This window comes from Typopeltis vanoorti, chromosome 15, assembly GCF_054136105.1.
Source record: "Typopeltis vanoorti isolate ZY-2024b chromosome 15, IOZ_Tvanoo_1.0, whole genome shotgun sequence".
Lineage (NCBI taxonomy): Eukaryota > Metazoa > Arthropoda > Arachnida > Uropygi > Thelyphonidae > Typopeltis > Typopeltis vanoorti.
Window position 1 is genome coordinate 37397266 of NC_143563.1, and position 25554 is coordinate 37422819.

At 33.7% G+C, this 25554-nt stretch overlaps 1 protein-coding gene across 9 annotated transcripts in view; it reads left to right on the forward strand.

Annotated features, from left to right (window-relative positions):
• The window catches only part of LOC150098636 (uncharacterized), a 180350-nt gene that overhangs the window by 76769 nt on the left and 78027 nt on the right, over positions 1-25554 (forward strand). For 5 of the 9 annotated variants that reach the window (XR_016549490.1, XM_090404914.1, XM_090404909.1 and 2 more), the window contains exon 2: positions 13158-13204. The exons of the other annotated variants lie outside the window; for them this stretch is intronic. Coding sequence is in view for 1 of the 5 variants with exons in the window: in XM_090404909.1 (XP_090261035.1) it covers positions 13158-13204 (47 nt within the window). In the remaining 4 variants the exon portion in view is untranslated. The remainder of the gene's footprint in view (positions 1-13157; positions 13205-25554) is intronic. 9 annotated transcript variants of the gene reach the window in all.

The following is a 25554-nucleotide window of genomic DNA, read 5'->3' on the forward strand; positions in this document are numbered from 1 at the left end:
TTTCCTCTTATTCCATGTTAATTTTAACCATCTTAACCATATTAATTTTTTTTTAATATGGTTTGATGTAATATGTGAGTTTTGTTTCTTCGCTGTTGGAATGTGTAAAGGAGTGGTCTGCTAATTTGCTTTAATAGTTACTGATATAAATTTGTTATCTCTGACACGAACATTAATGTGGTCTAGACTGGGCAATATTTTCATTTTTTCATTTAATAATTACCTCTCTTGAGTGAGATAAAATGGCTACTGTTAAGCTGAAGTTTGATGATATATCTAAACTGGTGTAGTTATGGTTCATTCTGTATTTAGGGTGTTAATATTAGTATCTCTCGCAATAATTATAGGTTGATTAAAGTTCTTGTTTATTTTTATCAGCCAGGTTTCTACTTTCTCTAGGAATAGTTTAGGATTTTTCTCTGGTGGCATGTAAACGGCCACCAGATAAAATGATATTGATATTAATAACAGTGCTCTAGTTTTAGGTAAATATGTTCGGCTATTTAAAATTTTATTTTTTACCCATCTTATAGTGTATTTTTACATAATGTAAACAAACAATCATCCCCACTTTTTCTTCTTCTTTTTTTTCACGACAATAACGACTCGTATATAAATTAGAACCTTCTGTGGGAACTAGGGCAAATAGCTACTGGAAGAAATCCTAAAACGCACCCTAACTCAACATCACCAGAGTTCGAGATCGGTACTATCAACATAAAAGCCTGAATGGCAAAGAAATGGAGCTAGCTGAGGAATTAGATAAGTACCAGATCGACATAATAGGGGTGACTGAAACAAAAAAAAAGGCAAACACTGATGAGATCTTTCTGAGCAATAAATACAAAATGTTATATTCAAGCAATCACAATCAAGGAAAAGAAGGAATAACCATATTATTTAACATGAAATACGAGGCTAATCTTCTTGAATGGCAAGCAGTCTCAAATAATGTGGGCACATATCAGAATGGGGAACTGGACAATGAGACTTATTTGTGCCTATGTTCACACAGAAGGTTCTACTAAGGTAGTAGTGGAGGAATTTTTTGAGGTTTTAGAGAAAGCAACTGACACAATGAAAAAGGAAAAGTTGGTCCTTGTTGGGGATCTAAATAGCAGAGTAGGAAATGATTGTCAGACATACAAAAATATTTTGGGAAAATTTGGAGAAAAGAGCTAAGCTAATAATAATGGCAAATACCTGTTGAATTTCTGCTCAGGACATGGACTGGTTATTACTAGCAAAATGTTCCAACATAAAAAATGTGCACAAATTCACATGGAGAGAAGAGACAAGGAATAAGAAAAGTCTCATTGACTATGTTATTGTTGATAGTGATGTTTTCTCCTTCGTGCAGAACACCAGAGTGTACAGAGGATTTGAAATTGGAAGTGATCACCATTTAGTCTTGAGCAGGATAAAATTGAATTTCATATTGAAAAGAGGAACATGTAAGAAAGTTTTAAAGGGAATAAAAGTTGAGCAGCTCTCAGATGTGAATTGTAGAATAAAAAATACAAACATTATTCAAGAAAACATGAAAGAGTTTGAGAACAGGAACCAAACCTTGGAGATATAATAGCAGGCCCTGAAGAAAACTTTGATTGATACAGCCAGAAAGACATGTGGTGAGGTTGACTTTACAGATAGAAAAATCAGAACTCCATGGTGGACACAGGAAATTAAATAGGCAGTGAAAGAAGAGAAGAGAGCAATATGAAATGTTCGTGGCAAATAAGTCAGATTGTATTCTTAGAGAATACAGAGACAAATGTAAGAAAGTTAAACACTGTCTAAAACTATCTAAACAAAAGTCATGGGAAAACTTTCGTAAAAACAAACAAAATAAATATCAGCAAGGTGGCAAGATATTCTGGAGGCTATTGAAGAAGCTCAGAAAGGAAGAAAGAGTGCTGTAAAAGGAATTAGAGATGATAAAGGTGACATGATAAAGGAGAAAAAGATATCCTTGAAGTATGGAGTAATTACTTCGAAAAATTGCTAAATGAGACAAGCACAGCGGTAAAAAAACACTCAACGGGAATACATATCCATACTTGAAGTAGAAAAAGCCATCAAAAGCCTGAAATGTGGAAAGGAAGCAGGGGTAGATGATATTCGACCAGAAATGCTCAAGTATGGAGGTGTAAAAGTCTTATAGTGGCTGCACCGCATAAGTAGTAGGGGTGGCTATAGTGACCAAATGCATCCGGTGGGCGTGGCTTTTCCCTGAGGGTATATGTGTCAATGGCTTCAGCTCCTACTAGGGGTGGAGGTTCTGACCAAATGCATCCGGTGGGCGTGACTTCCTGACGTCATGAGTTTGGAATGTTAGGAATTTCCCTGTGGGCAACTGTGTGAATGGGTTCTGTTCTTGTGTTTTGGTTCGCGTATGGAATTGTGGGGTATTTTTTTTGGTTCGCCTATGGAATTATGGGTGATGATAGAGATAAGGATTCGTGTCGTGATTGGTGGGACAGTTTAAACCAAATGCTTCCGGTGTGCGTGACTTCCTGAGTCAGGAATTTCCCTGGGAGCATATGTGGTCACTGGCTTCAGTTCTTGTGTTTTGGTTCGCATATGGAATTATGGGTGATGGTAGAGATAAGGATTCGTGTTGTGGGTGTGTGTTGTTTTCAGATGTAGATAAGTGACGTCATTTGTTATTTGTAAATAAATGTCGTCATTTGTTATTTGTAAATAAGTGACGTTATTGTTTTGAATGGAAAGGGAAATATTAGTGTATAAGTAATCGTGTTGTCATTGGTTGACACTTCTGACCAGATCAAGATCAAGATTAGATAAGGAATCGTGACGCGAATGTTTGTTGTTATTGAGTTTGGAATTTCGCTGGGCCCCCCTTCTGTCAGAAATATCACGTGGTGTTTTGGTTTGGCTATGGAATTGTGGGCTATGTTTTGAGATAAGATATCTTTGAATTTTCCCAGGGTGACACACATCCGTCATTGTCGTCTGTGGGAATTCTTAGAGTATGTCGTGATGGCGGTTGTGATTAGATTTTTCTGAATAATTAATTATATACCGGTGTCACTCAAACATACGTTTTTTTTTTTTTTTAATTTTTATATAGATGGTTGTACTAATTTTCCAATACATTTGGGGTATTTGTTTCCTGTTAAAGGGTGAGAATTCTTAGAGTAAGTCGTGATGGCGGCAGTTTCGAGCTTTTCTGAATAATTAATTATATACTTAAAATACCTGTCCTTAAACACACACAAACACATACACATTAGACATAAAAAAATCGCTAATGTATCCATGTTGATACTCTAATATATATCCTATGATTATTCTTATGGGAAAAAAAAAACTATTCAGTATTAGAATTATGCTTACCAAAAAACATACGAGCAGTTGTTATGTATAAGTTAAAAAAGTACTTACAGCTTTCCAGATCATTCTTCTAAATACGAATATTCCAAAATAGTTGAATTTTATATCCACAACACAACACAAACACAAAAACCACAAAGAATGAAATTTCTGTAAATACTGTAACCTGAACTAGTTACTTCGTCCTTTAGATTACAGACCATAGATGCTGTGGATTCGTCATTTGCAATATCCCATAGCGAGCGGTTTTCTTCAAAGGGGATGACATGAGTCACATCCGTAAATTGGGGTATTGTTCAAAAGGTAGCATTTCCTCAAGTTTGGATATTTCTCAAATAATTACATATGACTAAGGACTTAGTATCAAGATGTTTGAATAACACATATCCTAAAATTATTCATTCTTCGTTACCGTCGGAATTCATTAGTGTTGTTAATTAATGCTTACATTTAATTTTAATTTAGAGTACTATCCGATTGGTTGTCTGTATTATTTATTTCCCACTGTTGCCCAAGCTTGGTGGGAAAGCCTATGCGCCGTTTTGTTTAGGTTAAGTGTTATTTCCGGTTTCGAATTCCGATTGCTCTTAGAGTATGGAATTCTGACAAGTGAAATTATTATTATTTTTTCAAATTGATTCGTTATTTTCTGTATTTTACTTTTACAAGTCATATTCTAACAGAATAACTGAGCAGAATTAATAAATATATAAAGTATATGTGAATTTATTTTCCAACACTGTATATTTCTCAGTAAGACTTATCTTTAAAGGTATCTATCTTATCCGGTCGCCTTTTGTTGTACGTAGGTGAGAAATCGTGTGTTTGTTTCGAACTCTTGGTTTCCGTTGGGAAATTACCAATATAACTATTAATTTTACCTTCGATTCCTTGTGCTCTTAACCTATTTCTGTAAGTAGAATTTATTTGTGAATTATTTTCCCACACTGTTAATTTTCATTCATTAACCTTGTTTGTAGATAACGAACAAATAAGATTTTTAAGTCAATGAATCAAAAAAAAAAAAAAAATTCTCTGGTTACTTTGTGGCATGAAATTTCACAAGGAAAAAAAAAAAAAAAGTTATCTTCCTTCTTAAATTTGTATAACAAATATACGACACCCAATTTGTTCATTTAAATTTACACATTTTATTGAACGAAATATTATTTACAAATTGTATTTACTGAATGTGTAGCTCAGTGGATGTGGCGTTTGCACACCACCGCGCTTGGCTGCACGAAGGAAGTCTTGGTTTCGAGTCTAGTCGGCGACTAGAGGAAATTTTTCTAAACCTTTTTTCGACCGGTTCCCGAGTTAGTCGATCTCTGGCACGGGCAAGCAGGTTTTTCCTCCCGGAAACTCGGGTTTTTCGTCCTGTAAACTCAAGAAAATCGACCGTAGAAACATTATTTCAGACATTAAATATATTTGTGTTAGGGTTAGGGACCACGAGATGGCGGCACATTTGAGCCGTCTCTCTTCACTGCATACCGCTTAATTAGTGACAGCCTTGGGCCATCTGTCTCTGATTTGGTACCAGTGGAGATTGAACTGCCCACTCAGTCTCCAAAAGTTAGATAGGGCTAAATGGCCTCGCCTACTCCCGTATACGGGAATAAAAAGGCGTTAGCTGATTTTTTTTTTTTTTTGAATTTAACAATACAGAAAATAAATAAATTGAAAAATACATCAAAGGTTCTTCCATGGTTGTGGAATTGCCATCGTATGGTTTTGACAATGTGACTCTCATCTGAAAGTTAATTTTTCGTTTGGCGTTCGTTGGGAATTTATTACTGTAGTAAAATTAAGGGTTGTGTATTTATTTCTTTGAAACCAATACGTATACTTCAGAGAATTATTAAAAGCACAGAATCTTTCGTTATGTTTCCAAAAGCATTTAAAAGTACACGTTATGTTTTCACGTTTCGGGCATCCAATTTCATTTAAATCAAGAACAGGCCTCCCTATTAACTTCGTTAATGTTTTTGATTTTTCTCTTCCTTTGGCAAGTAATATATGATATTTGCATGTTGATTCTATCATCCAATCTCTTAGTTTGTCCAAACCTAGTGAACCAATTTCCCACTTCAGCTGATGGTTATATTTTATTAACCAAGAATTCTGTTTTTTAACTCTTTCAGGTAATTCTTTCCAACTACAAGGTGATTTTGTCACTGCATATACACTAATTCCATCAGAAATACAAATTTCTTTAGGAAATAAATTTGACCTCTTATTCAACAAAAATTGTACATCAATTATCCCAATGATAACTGAAAATTCGTATTTTTCGCCCACTGTCGATTTTTCATAATCGTTTTCCTTCATTCTTCTTCTTCGATTACTTCATATGGCACCACAAATAAATAGTTATTTATTATTATTTCACTGATTATTAGCTCTGATCGTATACTTTATGGTAACATTCCTTTACAAAATTCTAAACAATTAGAACTTTTCACAAAGAACTTTCAAAGAATTTTTGGCTCACCCATTATTTTTGCATTACCAAACACAAATCACAAAACAGCAGCTGCAGTAGATGAACGATTACCTTAAGTCCAAAGTCACTCGACTCTGGTATTTTCTTATAGTACTGTTTACACTTACCATCCCCTACCCTGTTCAAAAATGAACCTTTTGCGCAGATGACTCAACGACATGTTTTCACATGCTGTTGGATATACTGTTGGTGTGTTTTTATCTTACTTTGTTTAGGGAAAGGTAAAATTTGTATATGTGTTATCTGTAGAGTACAAACATTTTCTCTATGCCAAACTTTAAAGAAGTGTTAAACTCACGTTTTCTTGGTTTAATTAGGTGCTTCTCTCTTTCTCTCTCTCTCTCTCTCTCTCTCTCTCTCTCTCTCTCTGTAAAAATAACCAAATTCTAACAGTTCGGATTTTTGATTATGTGAACGATTTGTTTTCAGATAACTCAAATAATGTCAATAGGTAGCATTAGACAATTTCTAAAATAATCAATACATGGATTTTCGTTTCCAACACTTTTTTTTTCTGTCCTGGCATTAATTTCACAGTTGTGATTTTTTTAAAATAATTAAACAGAATTGCATTAAGATATAAAGTTGTGGATTTAAATATCAAGATCTAATCAGAATAACTGAGTAAAAATTCACTGTGGAAAAACACAACAAAAAAACACACATCTTTGTTCATTTAAGTTTAGAAATGCACATTTTATTTTGCTGAAATACTATTTACAAGTATATTCACTGAGAAAAATTCGAAACATGTAATTACCTAAAAAAATATTTCACAATATTTAGTTTAGACTCTTAACATTTTCCAAAGAGTTCAATGAATAAAATTTTTGTTACTCACTGTTTCTTGGTTACATTACATCAAAATAGCTGCTCACGCAAAAGAATTTTTAAATCAGATACCATGGTAACCACACTTCCATACGTTTGATATTGTGTCAGTCTGGAAATGACACCATGCCTCGCTAAACATTCTGTGTATTCTTTTGTCAACAAATATACACAAACAGTTTTTGTAAAATGTTTGTAAATGTCCCAAAATAAAGAATCTTTATCGAATTGGATAAAATCTTGAAAGTCTAATTTTACCATTGATGAATTTAAATGTTGAGCGATAATTTTTCCCATTATACAGACAGATGGTAATTCAGTTTCCAAAAATAGTAAATGATTATCAATGTCGTACATTTTTGTTGAAAATCTCTCAGCTTCTTCACAACTAATAGAAAAAACCTTACTTCCATCAGCTCCTGTATCATCAAGTATTAGTTCCCCATCTTGACATTTCAGAATATAACAATCACCGAGGTCCATTTCGTAGTCAACTCTTCTTTGCAAGTAGCCGAGGATATCAGACCACTTCCTGCGTAATTTTTCCCATGTGGTCCGGGATAAATACATCACAATGTATGTGTCTTCTAAAATAATAATCGGTTTCCATCCTTTTAGAGCTAGCTGAAGAGTTTTGTCTCGTGCTATTTTCCTGAAGAAAGAAAATTTCAGTGACTTTTGTTGCTCACCCATTATTTTACTTTACTTTACTTTCCTGGATACCAATCACCACAACACAATACGATAACTTCACAGGATGAACGAATTGTCGTAACTGCAAAGACACTTGACTCGTTTATTTTTCCTTATAGTACTGTTTACCTGACCCTTAACCCTGACCGTTCCTTCCAAAATGAAACTTTTGCGCAGATGATTCATGGACATGTTTCTACATGGTGTTGGATAAACCATGATGACAATGACGGATGTGTGTCACCCTGGGAAAATTCCAAGATATCTTATCTCAAAAACATCACCCACAATTCCATAGCCAAACAAAACATGACAACAATGTCGTTATGTGTTTGGATATTTCTGGGGAACATATGTCTCTCATACTGTGATATCACAGAGGGTGACAGATGTCTTCCCTGCAATGCTCCCCCACCTAACCCCATCACCCTAGTCTCTCACCATCCCCTCTCCTCCAGAAGATGTATGCTCAGCCTAGTGGAGAAGAGTGAGCTCATCGTTTGCGGATATCTTTTAGTGATGTCACCGCCAATTGATACTGATAACTTTTTTGGGAAAAAAAAATTTAAAAACTGGTTTTTTATGATAACTTTTTAGGAAAAAACGCGTTTTTTATGAAAACTTTTTGGAAAAAAATAAAAAAACGCGTTTTTTTATTTTTTACAAAAAATCCCCCGCAATTCCATACGCGAACCAAAACACAAGAACAGAACCCATTCACACAGTTGCCCGCAGGGAAATTCCTAACATTCCAAACTAATGACGTCAGGAAGCCACGCCCACCGGATGCATTTGGGCAGAACCTCCACCCCTAGTAGGAGCTGAAGCCATTGACACATATACCCTCAGGGAAAAGCCACGCCCACCTGATGCATTTGGTCACTATAGCCACCCCTACTACTTATGCGGTGCAGCCACTATAAGACTTTTACACCTCCATACTTGAGCATTTCTGGTCGAATATCATCTACCCCTGCTTCCTTTCCACATTTCAGGCTTTTGATGGCTTTTTCTACTTCAAGTATGGATATGTATTCCCGTTGAGTGTTTTTTTACCGCTGTGCTTGTCTCATTTAGCAATTTTTCGAAGTAATTACTCCATACTTCAAGGATATCTTTTTCTCCTTTATCATGTCACCTTTATCATCTCTAATTCCTTTTACAGCACTCTTTCTTCCTTTCTGAGCTTCTTCAATAGCCTCCAGAATATCTTGCCACCTTGCTGATATTTATTTTGTTTGTTCTTACGAAAGTGTTCCCATGACTTTTGTTTAGATAGTTTTAGACAGTGTTTAACTTTCTTACATTTGTCTCTGTATTCTCTAAGAATATAATCTGACTTATTTGCCACGAACACAGTTGCCCACAGGGAAATTCCTAACATTCCAAACTCATGACGTCACTCACAATGACGTCAGGAACCCACGCCCACCGGATGCATTTGGTCAGAATCTCCACCCCTAGTAGGAGCTGAAGCCATTGACACATATACCCTCAGGGAAAAGCCACGCCCACCGGATGCATTTGGTCACTATAGCCACCCCTACTACTCGCATAGTTCAGAAGGCCTGGACAGAGGGACGAATTCCGGATGACTGGAGCATAACTCTCATAGTACTCATCTATAAAAAAAGAGAAATAAAACTGAAAGGATTGCAGAGGTATTTCCCTACTGGGTGGTAAGATGTATGCAGGTATACTTGAGAAACGATTGAGAAAGATTGTGGGAGAGAAGTTTAGTGAAGAACAATCAGAATTCAGGCCAAATAGAGGCTGTCAGGATAAGATTTTCACTTTACCACAAATAGTTGAGAAATCATGAGACTATAACAAAGATCTGTATTTAAGTTTTCTAGATCTGAAAAAGGCATATGACAAGGTGCCAAGAAAAAAGCTATTCAAAACGCTGCAGTTATATGGTGTAAATGGGGCATTATATCAAGCAATACTTAATCTTTATTTGAGTTGTAGATTTCAAAACTGGAAACCTCAGCTCTTTGCTTTATGCGGATGATGTTATACTTCTAAATAAATCCCCTATAAGTCTACAAGATTCCCTGACTAAATCGAATAACTGTTGTAATGGATATGGTATGAAGGTCAGCAATAACAAGACAAAGACAATGAAAATAGGCAGAAGCATTGAAAATATCAACTGCATTGTGAATGGAGAACCTATTGAACAAGTAAAACATTTCAGCTACTTAGGCACGATTTTTAGTGAAGATGGTAAATTAAATATGGAAATAGACAACAGAATCAACAAAGCTGGTATGATAAGAAGTCAATTGAATAATTTTATATGGAATAAGAGAGAAATTAGTCAAAATACTAAATTAACTGTATACAAGACAGTGTTCAAACCAATGGATCTGAGAGCTGGGTCAGAAGTAAAACACTTTACCAAAGACTAGAGACCGCAGATATGAGAGTCCTGAGAAAGATCAGGGACACGAACAGATGTCAGCAATCAAGATATTAGGAAAGAACTTGACATTGTCAGCATCCAGGAATGTGTTAGCAGATCTAATCTTAGGTGGCATGGTCACTTAAACAAAATGGGAGTGGAATGATCAGCAAAATAAGTGCTCTCTGCCAGGTTGGCAGGAAAAAGACTCAGAGGATGACCAAGATATAGGTGGATTGATACGGTACAAAGTGCCTTAGAAGATAGAAATATAAGATCTGATAATGTTGTAGTTTTGACAGGTAACAGATTGATTTGGAGGAAAATTGTAGATAGGATGTTAGTAGTGATGTAATTTTTCATGCAACACTATCATATCCTGTACACCCCTTAAGGGTACATGGCAGGAATTTGATGATGATGGTGTGCTCCTTCGTTGTAAAGAATTGTAAACTTTTTGTGAGCTCAGTTCAGCTAACCAGAAAACACAATAGGCTTTTGTTTGTTTATTTTCAGTATAAGCCATTCAGTACAGCACGGGATTTATTTTCTGAGAAATAAGAAAAAAAGAAATTAAAACAACCGAATCATGAAGAATTTTATTTAAATCTTGAATAAATTTTCTTTCTGATGTATTTTGCAGATTGTTATATCTTATATAGAAGTGAAGGTATTAAAATTCAAACTGCACAAGGAGTTCATTGACACCCTTTATATTTAGATATCCTCTCTTAGCCAAGTCACAGTAATTGAGTGCCAGCACCTCCTTCATTCAAGGGTATAGTAGTAAACTCATGTTCCTCAAACAGTTCGACTATTACTGTACATACCACACGGGAACGAAACTAACGTCAACGCTTCGAGAGAGAGATTTCACATAGAATAAACCCGCTACTGCTTACTCTATCGTATCCGGAGGAGAGTTAGAGTACATCATTATGCAGGTGAATTGGGCTGTCCAGGTCAAGTGGACTGGAGTCTAAGCACTCCTTGCAATGGTTACCCACAAGTCATTTTTCTTTGCATGTCCTAGCACCAGTGGCGCACTCAGAATTTAATCTGGGGGGGGGGGGATCACTCAAGATTTAATCTTGAGGAGGGGGGGCGAGTTGAGTACACGATTTGGGAATAAACACTACGCATTGCATACGACCTATGACTGAGCATCTGCAGTGATCGCCAATACATGAAACCCGTGATCTCCTCTGGTCCGGCTCGCACAAACGAAGTAGCACTCGGTCCGCTCGAACACTATCTCGTTTGCCTTGCGTTCACAGCGGCCGTAATTCCCGAGAGCTACAGGGTATTCCCACCTTATGTGACAGCTAATTCATAAGTAATATAGAAATAGAAGACACAACACACACTAATAAAAAAATAAATAATAATTTTAATTAGGAATAGATTTTTAGAAAATTTTCAAGTGTTTTTTCTTTTTGGGGGGCGGTGGGCGAACCCCCTGCCCTTCTTTCCCTCGGTGCGCCAATACCTTGCACTAAGATTTTGTTGTTAGCATCGTAAACGACGCCTTTTCTTGCTGGTTTTTGTTGCTCTCATTTCCTGCTTTACTGCTTTCTTAATTCTAATTACCATGCTGATATCTCTCTCTCTCTCTGATTATTTACTGATGAAAGTTGACAAGTCTAATTATCCAAACAGTGAGATTATCTTTTTTAAATACGTGTTTATAATCGAATCGGCTCCTTCTATAACTTCGATCATTCTAGAAGAGAAACCGAATTATTTGCTATTAGGAATGATTTAACAATCACTTGCAGAACTCAGTCAGTATCAGCGATGCCTGGTTGAATTTGTTTAAATCTGTCTAGAACGCGAAGAAACCTTCAGACTGAAAAGCCCTATTCGAGGGCTTTTCATTTGAATGTGAATTAGTTGGTCTCATAATGGAGCGATTCTTTTTCCCGAAAAATCGGTTTTTTTTAATCCTGAAAAACAAACTCCCAAAGAACGCATGCGATTTAGAGACAAAGTATATATGGCATGACTAACTACTTGATCGTAAACAAATATTGTTGCGAAACTTAAGGAACACTTGGAGCTGTGAACGGACTGTAAGTACAACTGGTGATGAAGGACGATCTAACAAATTGTTCACTTACCCATCAGACTACCATATATTATATATTCCTCATGATTCACCCAGTATCTTGGACCTTTCTTAACCAGTTCTCCCTCCAAACATATTGTAGATGTTAGCCTTTTTCTTGGCAATTCAAACCGTCTTGTCGATGTGTCCTTTTTTTTTTTTTTTAGATTGACTTTTACTCACCCAATCTCAGCCTCATGTTCCATTGCTCTGTATGGTACTAACTGGAAATAGTACTGTAGTAATATTACCAAAACCCTCAGTAGTCTTAATATGAACAAGTCTCATGGTCCAGGCTGTATTCCTCCAATTGTTCTAAAAACTTATGCTCTAGATTTAAGACCTGTCCTATAGACTAGTTTACTCGTCTAGTGTCTACCCAACAGGCATGGAAGCAAGTCATATACCCAGACCGGTTTCGACCTTTATTGAGGTCTCGTCAGTGGGAGCTAGGCTAGAAATATCAAGATTTAGTAATACAGAGCTTATAAGTATTTTACCAGAACAAGTTGCCATAAGGTGTTTTAACCTTATTAAATAAAAATCTCTGGAAGAGATATAAATGTAGAAGGTATTTTACCTTGGGTATAATAAATGTTAAAAATACCAAGCAATTTAGAATTTCCCTTTTCTAATAATTTTAATAATAATTTTAATTTTAATCCATTTCCCAAGTAAGCAAACAGACAAACAAGTCAAGTTTGCACCTGTAAGTGATGCAAGTCTAGCTGATCCTACATATTGTATGTAGTAAAATATTAGATATGTTTATTCTTTGTAATATATCAAACAGTATATATCTTTTCAGTTTGTGAAATGTTTTTTCATAATCTATAAACAAAAGACGAGTTTCTAAATTAAATTCTCTTCTTTTCTCTATAAGTAGTTTTAAACAAAACAAAATAAAAGCTGCACCATTATAGAGCATCCTTTTCTAAATCCATTTTGACATTCTAATAATATTTTTTCACTCTTTATTTTCCATTTTGTTCTACTATATATTTTGTAGCATGTATTCAATAAACTAATATCTCTGTAATTAGCAGGTTTTTTTTATCCTCTTTATTAAATATAGGTATTACTATACTTGTCTATACTTGTATTCCATCCTATTGTATTTGACCATTTGTATATATTTTATTTAAAAATTTTAATAATCTCTGATGAAATTATTTTTGCAGCAAATTTATACAGTTCGGAATTTATCCGATCTTCTCCTGCTGGTTTACCGTTTTATTTTGTTTTATTTTACTTAGGTTGTCCTTTAATTCTTTCATTGCTGTTATATCGGTTAAAGCATTTTGTAAGTTGCTGGTGTATTTTAGTTTATTTATTTATTTTATTTTATTTTATTTATTTATTTTATTTTATTTTATTTATTTATTTTTTTATTTTATTTTTATTTTTTATGTTAGTAATATTTGTCTAAAGATCTGTGAAGTAATCCAAGAATTCTTTAAAATCTATTTCACACTTTTTATTTACAATTTCTTTTATATCTATATTCACGTGAGTAGTAGGGGTGGCTCTTTGAACAAGATCAAGATCAAGATAGGATAAGGAATCGTGACGTGATTGGTTGATGACGTCATTGTGTGTGACGTCATGGGTATGGAATGTTTGGAATATCCCTGTGGGCATATGTGTCAATGGCTTCAGTTCTTGTGTTTTGGTTCGCGTATGAGATTATGGGTGATGGTAGAGATAAGAATTCGTGTTGTGATTGGTGGGACACTTTAAACAAGATCAAGAGAAGATAAGGAATCGTGACTTTGGTGTGTGTTGTTTTGAGATGTAGATAGGTGATGTCATTTGTTAGTTGTAAATAAGTGACGTCATTTGTTATTTGTAAATAAGTGACGTCATTGTTAGTTGTAAATAAGTGACGTTATTGTTTTGAATGGAAAAGGGAGATAGATATATTAGAGATAAGGAATCGTGTCGTGATTGGTGGGAAACTTTAAACAAGATCAAGATCAAGATAAGATAAGGAATCGTGACGTCAATGTTTGTTGTTATTGATTTTAGGATGTTTGGAATTTCGCTGGGCCCCCCTTCTGTCAGAAACATCACGTGGTGTTTTTGGTTTGTTTATTGCCTTGTGGGTGATATTTAGATATAAGAATCGTGACGTTATGTGTTTGGAAATTCATAGTTTCAAGGTTTTCTGGATAATTTAATTACATGCTGTGTCACTCAAACATACATTTTTTTTTCTTCTATAGATGGTTGTACTAATTTCCAATACATTTTGGGGTATTTCTTTACTGTTAAAGGGTGGGAATTCTCAGAGTATGTCGTGATGGCGGGTGTGATTAGGTTTTCTGAATAATTTAATTATATATACTAATGTAACTCAAACACATTTTTTTTCCATAGTTCATCCGTATTTTCTTCTATATTCATATTCTAATCAAGTTCATGTTTTATTCATAATTCATCCGAATATTTTGATTTGTCTAAAGTAAGATCTTAATTCAATAAATAATTTTTTCTTCTATAGATGGTTGTACTAATTTTCCAATACATTTTGTGTATTTCTTTCCTGTTAAAGTGTGGGAATTCTTAGAGAAAAATTCGTGATGGCTGTCGTGTTTCGAGTTTTTTTGAATAACTAGTTATGTACTGGTGTCCCTTAAACACACACACACATACACATTAGACATAAAAAATCGCTAATGTATCATGTTGATACTCTAATATATACCCTATGATTATTCTTACGGAAAAAAAAAACTATTCAGTATTAGAATTACGCTTACCAAAAACATACGAGCACTTGTTAGGTTTAAGTTAAAACATTACTTACAGCTTTCCAGATGACTCTTCTAAATACGAATATTCCAAAATAGTTGAATTTTATATCCACAACACAACACAAACACAAAAACCACAAAGAATGAAATTTCTGTAAATACTGTAACCTGAACTAGTTAAGTACTGTGTCCTTTAGATTACAGACCGTTGATGCTGTGGTTTCTTCATTTGCAATATCCCCCAGCAAGCGGTTTTCTTCAAAGGGGTCTTTCATGAAGATGACATGAGTCACATCCGTAAATTGTGGTATTGTTCAAAAGGTAGCATTTCTTCAAGTTTGGATATTTCTCAAATACTTACATATGACTAAGGGATTAGTATTCACATCTTTGGATGACACACATCCTAAATTATTCATTCTTCATTACTGTTGGCATTTATTGGTGTAGTAAATTAATGCTTACATTTAATTTTAATTTAGATTACTATCCGATTGGTTCTCTGTATTAATTCTTTCCCACTGTTGCCCAAGCTTGGTGAGAAAGTCTATGCGCTATTTTGTTTAGGGTAAGTGTTATTTCCGGTTTCGAATTCCGATTGCTGTTAGAGTATGGAATTCTGATAAGTGAAATTATTATTATTATTATTTTTTTTTTTCAAATTGATTGGTTATTTTCTGTATTTTACCTTTAAAGGTCATATTATAATAGAATAACTGAGCAAAATTAATTCTGAATATTCCAAATTGTTGAATATTAACATATAATCACAGAACACAAACACAAGTCTGAAAATGCAGTTCACTTTTTCATTATAGGTTACTGTGGCTAACATATATTCACACCACAAAACACACAAAACATAGGAGTTGAAAGCTATTTCTGTAAATAACCAGAAAAGCTAGTTGACTACTTTATTTAGATTACTATCCGATTCTTTCCCATTGTTGCCCAAGCTTGGTGGAAAAGTCTATGTGACGTTTTGTTTAGGGTAAGTGTTATTTCTGGTTTCGAATTCGCTTGCTGTTAGAGTATGGAATTCTGACAAGTGAAATCATTATTATTTTTATTTTTTATTTTTCAAATTGATTCGTTATTTTCTGTATTTTACTTTTAAAAGTAATATTCTAACAGAATAACTGAGTAGAATTAATAAATATATAAAGTGTATGTGAATTTATTTTCCAACACTGTATATCTCTCATTGTCTTATCTCAAAGATATCTCTCTTATCTGGTCGCCATTTGTTGTATGTAGGTGAGAAATCTTGTGTTTTGGTTCGAACTCTTGGTTTCCATTGGGAAATTACCAATATAACTATTAATTTTACCTTCGATTCCTTGTGCTTTTAACCTATTTCTGCAAGTAGAATTTATTTATTTTATTTATTTTTTTCTTTAGCATTAGTATATTTTAAGTAAGTGATATGAGACAAACAAGGTTTTGAACTCTCCGCAGTGTTTTTCTACAGCAATCTTTTTAAGAGTTTTTGTAACGTGTCATTGGTTTTAAATATCTAATGGCTCTGTAAAATAACCAAACTCTAACAGTATTGTGACTTTTCAGGTGAAATCTTCACCACTAAAATTCTAGCTATTAATTTAATATTATTAAATTCGTTTATTAAAATCCCGATTATTCCTTTTGCTTCCAAGATTTGTCAGTTTCTTGAAATATTTGAAGGCTTGCATGAACAAATATGACTTTTAATTCAATGAATAAAAAAAAAATTCTCTGGTTACTTTGTGGCATGAAATTTTACAAGGAAAAAAAAGGAAAAAAATGTTATCCTTCTTCTTAAAGCTGTATATAACACATCAACGACACCCAAGTGTTGATTTACATTTACACATTTTATTTGAATAAAATATTTTTTACAAATTGTATTAAATGAATCTAACAATACATCAAAAGGTTCTTCCATGTTTGTGCAATTGCCATCATATGGTTTTGACAATGTGACTCTCATCTGAAAGTTAATTTTTCATTTGGTGACAGTTGGGAATTTATTACTGTAGTAAAATTAAGGGTTGCATATTTATATTTTCGAAACCAATACATATACTTCTGAGAATTATTAAAAGCACAGAATCTTTCGTTATGTTTTCAAAGCATTTAAAAGTACACGTTATGTTTTCACGTTTCGGGCATCCAATTTCATTTAAATCAAGAACAGGCTTCCCTATTAACATCGTTAATGTTTTTGATTTTTCTCTTCCTTTGGCAAGTAATATATGATATTTGCATGTTGATTCTATCATCCAATCTCTTAGTTTGTCCAAACCTAGTGAACCAATTTCCCACTTCAGCTGATGGTTATATTTTATAAACCAAGAATTCTGTTTTTTAACTCTTTCAGGTAATTCTTTCCAACTACAAGGTGATTTTGTCAATGCATATCTTACACTAATTCCATCAGAAATACAAATTTTCTTTAGGAAATAAATTTGAACTTTTATTCAAAAGAAATTGGCAGTCAATTATCCCAATGATAACTGAAAATTCGTATTTTTCACCCTCTGTCGATTTTTCATAATCATTTTCCTTCATTCTTCTTCTTCTTCGATTACTTCATATGGCACCACAAATAAATAGTTATTTATTATTATTTCACTGATTATTAGCTCTGATCGTATACTTTATGGTAACTTTCCTTTACAAAATTCTAAACAATTAGAATTTTTCACAAAGAAACTTTCAAAGAATTTCTGGCTCACCCATTATTTTTACATTACCAAACACAAATCACAAAACAGCAGCTGCAGTGGACGAACGATTACCTTAAGTCCACAGTCACTCGACTCTATGGTATTTTCTTATAGTACTGTTTACACTTACCATGCCCTACCCTGACCGTTCCTTCAAAAATGAACCTTTTGTGCAGATGACTCAACGACATGTTTTCACATGCTGTTGGATATACTGTTGGTGTGTTTTTATCTTACTTTGTGTAGGGAAAGGTAAAATTTGTATATGTGTTATCTGGAGAGTACAAATATTTTTTCTATACCAAACTTTAAAGAAGAGTTAAAGTCACGTTTTGGGTTAATTAGGTGTCTCTCTCTCTCTCTCTCTCTCTCTCTCTCTCTCTCTCTCTCTCTGTAAAATAACCAAATTCTAACAGATCGGAATTTCGATTATGCGAACGAATTGTTTTCAGATAACTCAAATAATGTCAATAGGTAGCATTAGACAATTTCTAAAATAATCAAGACATGGATATTAGTTTTCAACACTTTTTGTTGAAAACTAATGTCCCATCCTGGCATTAATTTCACAGTTGTGATTTTTTTTAAAAATAATTAAACAGAATTGCATTAAGATATAAAGTTGTGGATTTAAATATCAACTTCTAATCAGAATAACTGAGTAAAAATTCACTGTGGAAAAACATAACAACAAAAGCACACATCTTTGTTCATTTAAGTTTACAAATGCATATTTTATTTTGCTGAAATACTATTTACAAGTATATTCACTGAGAAAAATTCGAAACATGTAATTACCTAAAAAAAATTTCACAATATTTAGTTTAGACTCTTAACATTTTCCAAAGAGTTCAATGAATAAAATTTTTGTTACTCACTGTTTCTTGGTTACATTACATCAAAATAGTTGGTCACGCGAAAGAATTTTTAAATCAGATACTATGGTAACCACACTTCCATACATTTGATATTGTGTCAGTCTGGAAATGACATCATGCCTCCCTAAACATTCTGTGTATTCTTTTGTCAGCAAATATACACAAACAGTTTTTGTAAAATGTTCGTAAATGTCCCAAAATAAAGAATCTTTATCGAATTGGATAAAATCTTGAGAGTCTAATTTTACCATTGATGAATTTAAATGATTAGCGATAATTTTCCCCATGATACGGATAGATGGTAATTCAGTTTTCAAAAATAGTAAATGATTATCAGTGTCGTACATTTTTGGTGAAAATCTCTCAGCTTCTTCACAATTAATAGAAAATACTTTACATCCATCAGCTCCTGTATCATCAAGTATTAGTTCCCCATCTTGGCATTTCAGAATATAACACTCACCAAGGTCCATTTCGTAGTCAACTCTTCTTTGCAAGTAGCCGAGGATATCAGACCACTTCCTACGTAATTTTTCGGGAATCGGAGCATTCGGGAATCACAGTGTGATAATAGCGAGTCGGTAAGTCACTCAAGCAGCTAAATAAAGTCTACTAGTCGAGAGGCGGTTAGCTAATAAGTTGTAGAACAACAATTATAGCTACGAAAAAAAGGCTGAGAGACTATTAAATAGACTAGAGACACTTGAGTTGAGATTTAGTTTCAGCGCCGACCTTTCAAGGACATACGGAACCTTGAAGTATAGAGAATAAGTAAAGGCTGTGAAAATTGAAGTTTAACGATAGTTGTATTCAGAAGTATAGTGCCTAAAGAATTAATTGAATGCCGGAGGGATGAACAACTGTGCATATAAAACCTAAAGTTAAGGAATTATTGTATTGCTTTATTTCATGAGTGATCGGTAGTACTTTATGCAACAACGTTTGTTTATGTGTATTGTGACCGATGATTAATTCAGTTATTGCTTAGAAGAATTATTTTAATGAGTGCTGTTTACTGTTCAAAGTGTTTACTTTGAAAGTTATAAAAAGTGTTTATGTATAAGTAAATGAAGAAGAAAAGATTATCGGTAAGATTGTTCCAACCTTAATATTTCTGTACAGAGAAGTGTGTGAGTTTCATCTTAGAATTCCCTGATACTAACAGTAACTATTGTGGAGAATTAGCCGAAGTGTAAAATTAAAAGTGATTGTTTGTGAAGAAGTGTTACTGAAATTTTTATTGTATTTGGAATTTAAGGAACTGTGAGAAGACTGTATTAGAGATAACAAATTTACCATTGTCTGATTTGCATGACTGTATTGCCAGGAAGGCTGAAATGTTTCTAATAACTTAATTAGTGATTTGAAGTTAAGTGTAAAATTTGTGATTTTAAAATTAAATGTTTGTTTTTGTTTATCTAATGTTGTAATTTGCCTGAATCTCTTTTATTGCACCATTCATAAAATATTCGAACCAAAGCGGGAGTGATAAAAAGGTTAAATATACTCGGCCGGTATTTATAATAACAACATATAAAGGAAGGGTAGTTGAGAGTTGGTTTATCTTCACTTCTTGAACTAATTCAGATATAAAGTGGCGCAGTCTTTAAATATAAATTTTCTTTATATTTGAATTAGAAATCAACTTACGATGTATCAATTAGTTAAGAACATCGTAATAGTAATCATGTCAGATCCAAAGTAAGGATTGACAAGAAGTAGGATCCAACAATATGGTTTTTAAAGTGAGATCACTGCTTGGTGAAGAAGTGGCATACGGTCGCAGACGCCATTTTCACACAAATTAAGAAAATCACCAACATGCACGTCCATGGTGATATTCGAATCTGTTGGTTCCAGAATGAGTTTGCTATGCATTCGATAACCAGCAAAACATCCCATTCTTTATAAATAATGTGTCATTCGTATTTTAATGCCTATCAATCTTCCACCCTGCGAATATATTCCACTATGTTTGTTTTTTTCTCTCTCTATTTTATTCACGGTTTTAGCTATTATTCTATCGCTCTGTGATTGCATCACATCGTTTTAATTTCGAAAATTCTAGAAATGCCAACCGAGTATTTCTCCAATGTCAGCACGTTGGTCTCCAGGTGTATGATAAGCGCAAAACGCTCTTTGGCCATCGACATCTGTGTGTCCTTTATTTATTTATTTTTAGATTATCGTTTAAAAGCGTTGGCATGACTTCTTCCCCTATAGCTGATGCAATACATTTTGTTGAAACGTATCGCGATTTAAATTATTTCCCGCTTAGATAATCAGCGCAGTAAATGTGTTATTCTTCTTATTATTATTTGCTACAAATGCTACACATGCTACAAAAAGAAAGAAAAAAAGAACTTCAAATCGAAGGAATAACGAAAGAAAATACAGAAGACTTAAGAAACATAATGCAACTGATCGGTAGCAAAATTGGAATTCAAATCGCAACCACAGATATCACCTATATCAACCGAGGACCACAAAAAAATAAAGAGAGACCGCCACCAATCATCGCTCGTTTTACCAACAGAAATCTGAGAGACTCCATTCTTACAGCAAGCAAGAAAACAAGGCCGACAACAACGATCCTAACTGATAAGAAACTCCCAACACCAATCTATATAACGGAACACTGGACTCCATACTTCAAAAATCTTCTATACCAAGCGAGGAAGACAAAAACAGAAAAACTACAAGTTCCTATGGACAAAGACTTCCCAGATATTTTTGAGAAAGAATGAAAACACTCGAGTATACATAATTACAAGTGAATCCGACTTACACAGCCTACCAATATAAAACACTAACTCTTTACATCCTTAAGAATAAGATTAGAACTCATTTAAAAACTATATAATGGAGATCTCAAACATAGGCGAACATATCCAGTCAGACAACATAAACTTTAAGGTCTTTGACTCTTTGAAGAAATGGTCAGACAACATTTCCACCAACACCAACTTCACTATCATACACACAAACATAAGAAGTATAAAAAAACACTGGCTTACATTGATAACACAGCTCAATTATACCATGATAAACATAGATGCGCTAATACTGACCGAAGTTGCAATAAACGACACAGAAATTTACGCATACAACATAAATACTTATCAAACCTACAACTTATGTAGACCAAACAAGAGCAGGTGGCATTGTGGCATTTATCAAAGAAAAATACAATGTGACAGAAAAACAAACTCACTTCGAACATGCGGAAACACTAATTTTGGAACTCACAAATAGCCACAATAGTATTAAATACACAATAAACAATATACAGAACCCCAGATAATAATCCGCTCAGTTTTCTTCACGAGTTAGAAACATGGCTAAGCGGCATCGAACCGCGTACAACACACAGGCTCATCCTAGTAGGAGACATTAACATAAATACTCTTGACCACGCTTCTTCAACCACTAACACATATCTTGATATACTAAGCCAGTACAACATAAACCCTACCATTAATTCCCCAACAAGAGAAGAAATACTCAATGCATTGATCATATCACCATACGGGCTCCCATCCATACATATACATCATCAGTAATTAACGTAAAAATTGCCGATCACTACTTTGTCGCGACTTCGTTTTATTACGTTTCCTACCCCCACAAAAGTCGACAAAACTCGATCATACTAAAGAGCATTGTCGATAACCAAGTAAAAAATACAGACTGGAATTCCCTACTTAAAATAAACGATCCTGTAACATTATACGAGAATTTTACTAAAGTTCACAGAAATATACAAAAACGCAACAAAACCTACACAAACGAGGCGACAAACAGACAATAATCCATGGATAAATGACGACATACTAAATACTATTACTGAAAAAGAAAATCTATGGAAAAAACTTAAAAAGTCACCCAGTAACACACATTTACAAACCTTATACAAAAACACAAGAAATAAACTAACAACAAAAATTCGTAGGGCAAAAAGACGATACTACTTCCAAAAATTCATGGAATATAACAACAACATTAAGCAAACATGGGCTACACTCAACGAATTAGTAACCCGAAAAAAGAAACCTTCAGCACAAGATTTTATTGCAAAAAGCTTCGGTCAGGACACAAACCAAGAGGAACTAGCAGACTCATTCAACCATGCTTTCACAAACAACATCACACAACTCAAAAAAGACAAACTACCAACGGTCAACAAAAAACTACCGACACAAAGTCAACAACAAACGATGTATTTTCCACCCATAACAAAACAGGAACTGAAAGAAGCAATCCTACAACTAAAACCAAAGACCACTCCAGGAATAGACAAAATAAGACTCACAGACATTATAACACATTTTGAACAAATAAATCCAATACTTTTGAAACTCGTGAACATAATATTCGACACAGGCATTATTCCACAACAACTAAAAACTGCAGTAATTACGCCAATATACAAACACGGCAAAAGAAACGATACTCAGAACTACAGACCAATAGCTACACTACCAGTCATCTCAAAAATTCTAATAAAAATAACACACACCAGACTACAGAACTATTTACAGAAGTACAACATCATCTCACAAAACCAATACGGCTTTCAGAAAACAAAAAGCACCATTACCTTATTAGAACACATCGCCAACACAATAAACAAAGCTCTCGACAAAAACAAGTACGCCGTCCTTATACTGCTGGACCTAACCAAAGCATTTGACACACTTGAACATGACATACTACTCACCAAACTATACTCAATAGGTATAAGAGGAACACTGCATACATGGTTCGAGAACTACCTCTCAAACAGAACACAAGTAACAAAAATAGGTACATGTCACAGTCGGATTATACAAGTAAAACACGGTGTACCTCAAGGTGCCATATTATCACCCACTCTATTCAACATATACGTTAACGATGTTCATAACATATCCATAAGAAGTGAAATATTTCAATACGCAGATGACACTACACCCAGACATTAACACAGCTCTCTGCAAAGCACAACAAGACCTAAACGAAATCACAACATACTTCCACCAAAACGTAATTCTAATCAACGGCACCAAAACACAGATGTTGATAATACACAAACCAAGAATCATACGCCCTGCATCACTATCGATACATTGTCACACATACCGCTGCATTAACAGCAAAAAATACTTGCCAATGTTCCGAAATCAAACCTGTAACACACGCAAAATACCTCGGTCTCTCTATAGATTCCCACCTTAAATGGACAAAACATAGAATACCTACACACCAAACTCCGGATCATCGCAGCAAAACTCTTCCAAGTTAAAGACCTTATTCCACCCTACATTAAAAAAACTCCTATATCATGGTATCTGCGAATCCCTACTCAGATACGGAATAACAGTCTATACAAATACATCAAACAGCCACCTAACAAAATTAGAAACACTACACAGGAAAATCGTGTCAACAGTGATCTGGACACCTTACACGCAACAACCAATATCCGACAAGCATATGGCGATACACAGAATTCTGAGCATTAAAAACCTGAAACACTACATGACATTAACAAGGAATTATTTCTACATCACTTATCGAAACAACAGAGACACATATCGTATAACACGACCTACAACAACTCTGTATATCCCCACACCCTTCAACAACTCATACGGATCTTTTGTGAGATCACATCAGATACCCACGCAACTCAACAACCTACCAAGAAAGTTAAAACACGTAGATAACTACAGAACATTAAAAAACGAACTCTGGAAAATATACCAACAAAGTTAAGAAACCATTAACACTAATATACACATTATAAATCACTAGCATCCAATGCCTACATCCCATACATAAATAGTAGCAACAACACAAATAGTGAAGGCTAGATCCCACTCTCTTCATAAAAGCTAACCCAAGCTTCGAAGTAGGTGGGATTAACTTGCCTCACTCATCTACAAGTAATGCTTATAAGCAAATGCAGAAATTTGTATGAATAATCACTCTTTCTCAAACTTAAAAAAAATAAATAAATAAATAAAAATAAAATAAAAAATTATATAAAAAATTCTGTATAATCTTCATTGTTAATATTAGAAGAACGTGTTGTAAATACATAATATAAAGGCAAAAAAAGTATTACTAAAATTTTTTTTAATTGAAATCGAATGTAGGAATTGCAGCACTTAGTGCCGAACTCTGTAAAATTATAAGGTGCAATGTCACACAAGATGTTTATTGTATGTATAAATATTTTAGCAATCAACAAATATATTATTATATTAAAAAAAAATATATTTATTTATTTTATTTATTTATTTATTTTTAGTTCGTGCGTTAAAAAATAATAAAGCGTATAAAACTGAAAATTTATTACAGTAAAATCTCGAAAACGCACCCCGATTCAACGTACTTCGGATTTAAGGAAATAATTTGACAAATAAATACAGATAATGAAATAATTAAAAAAAAAAATAATAGAATGTTTAATCGGAAGCGATCGGCAGTGTTTATCAGTTCCATCTTCGGATACATTCGCGTATATTCGTGATATTTCGTGCGTACTCGTAATAGTTATTAATCGTTATTAATATCAGTTAATATGTCTGGGGTTAAAAGAAAATGAGTAAACTTGACGATAGCACAGAAACTTGAATTAATAATTAAGTGGAACGTAGTGCATCTGTTGCTCATGTTTGTGAACTTCACGGGGTGAAAATGCAAACAGTTTCGGACATACCAACAAAGTTAAGAAACCATTAACACTAATATACACATTATAAATCACTAGCATCCAATGCCTACATCCCATACATAAATAGTAGCAACAACACAAATAGTGAAGGCTAGATCCCACTCTCTTCATAAAAGCTAACCCAAGCTTCGAAGTAGGTGGGATTAACTTGCCTCACTCATCTACAAGTAATGCTTATAAGCAAATGCAGAAATTTGTATGAATAATCACTCTTTCTCAAACTTAAAAAAAATAAATAAATAAATAAAAATAAAATAAAAAATTATATAAAAAATTCTGTATAATCTTCATTGTTAATATTAGAAGAACGTGTTTTAAATACATAATATAAAGGCAAAAAAAGTATTACTAAAATTTTTTTTAATTGAAATCGAATGTAGGAATTGCAGCACTTAGTGCCGAACTCTGTAAAATTATAAGGTGCAATGTCACACAAGATGTTTATTGTATGTATAAATATTTTAGCAATCAATAAATATATTATTATATTAAAAAAAATATATTTATTTATTTTATTTATTTATTTATTTTTAGTTCGTGCGTTAAAAAATAATAAAGCGTATAAAACTGAAAATTTATTACAGTAAAAT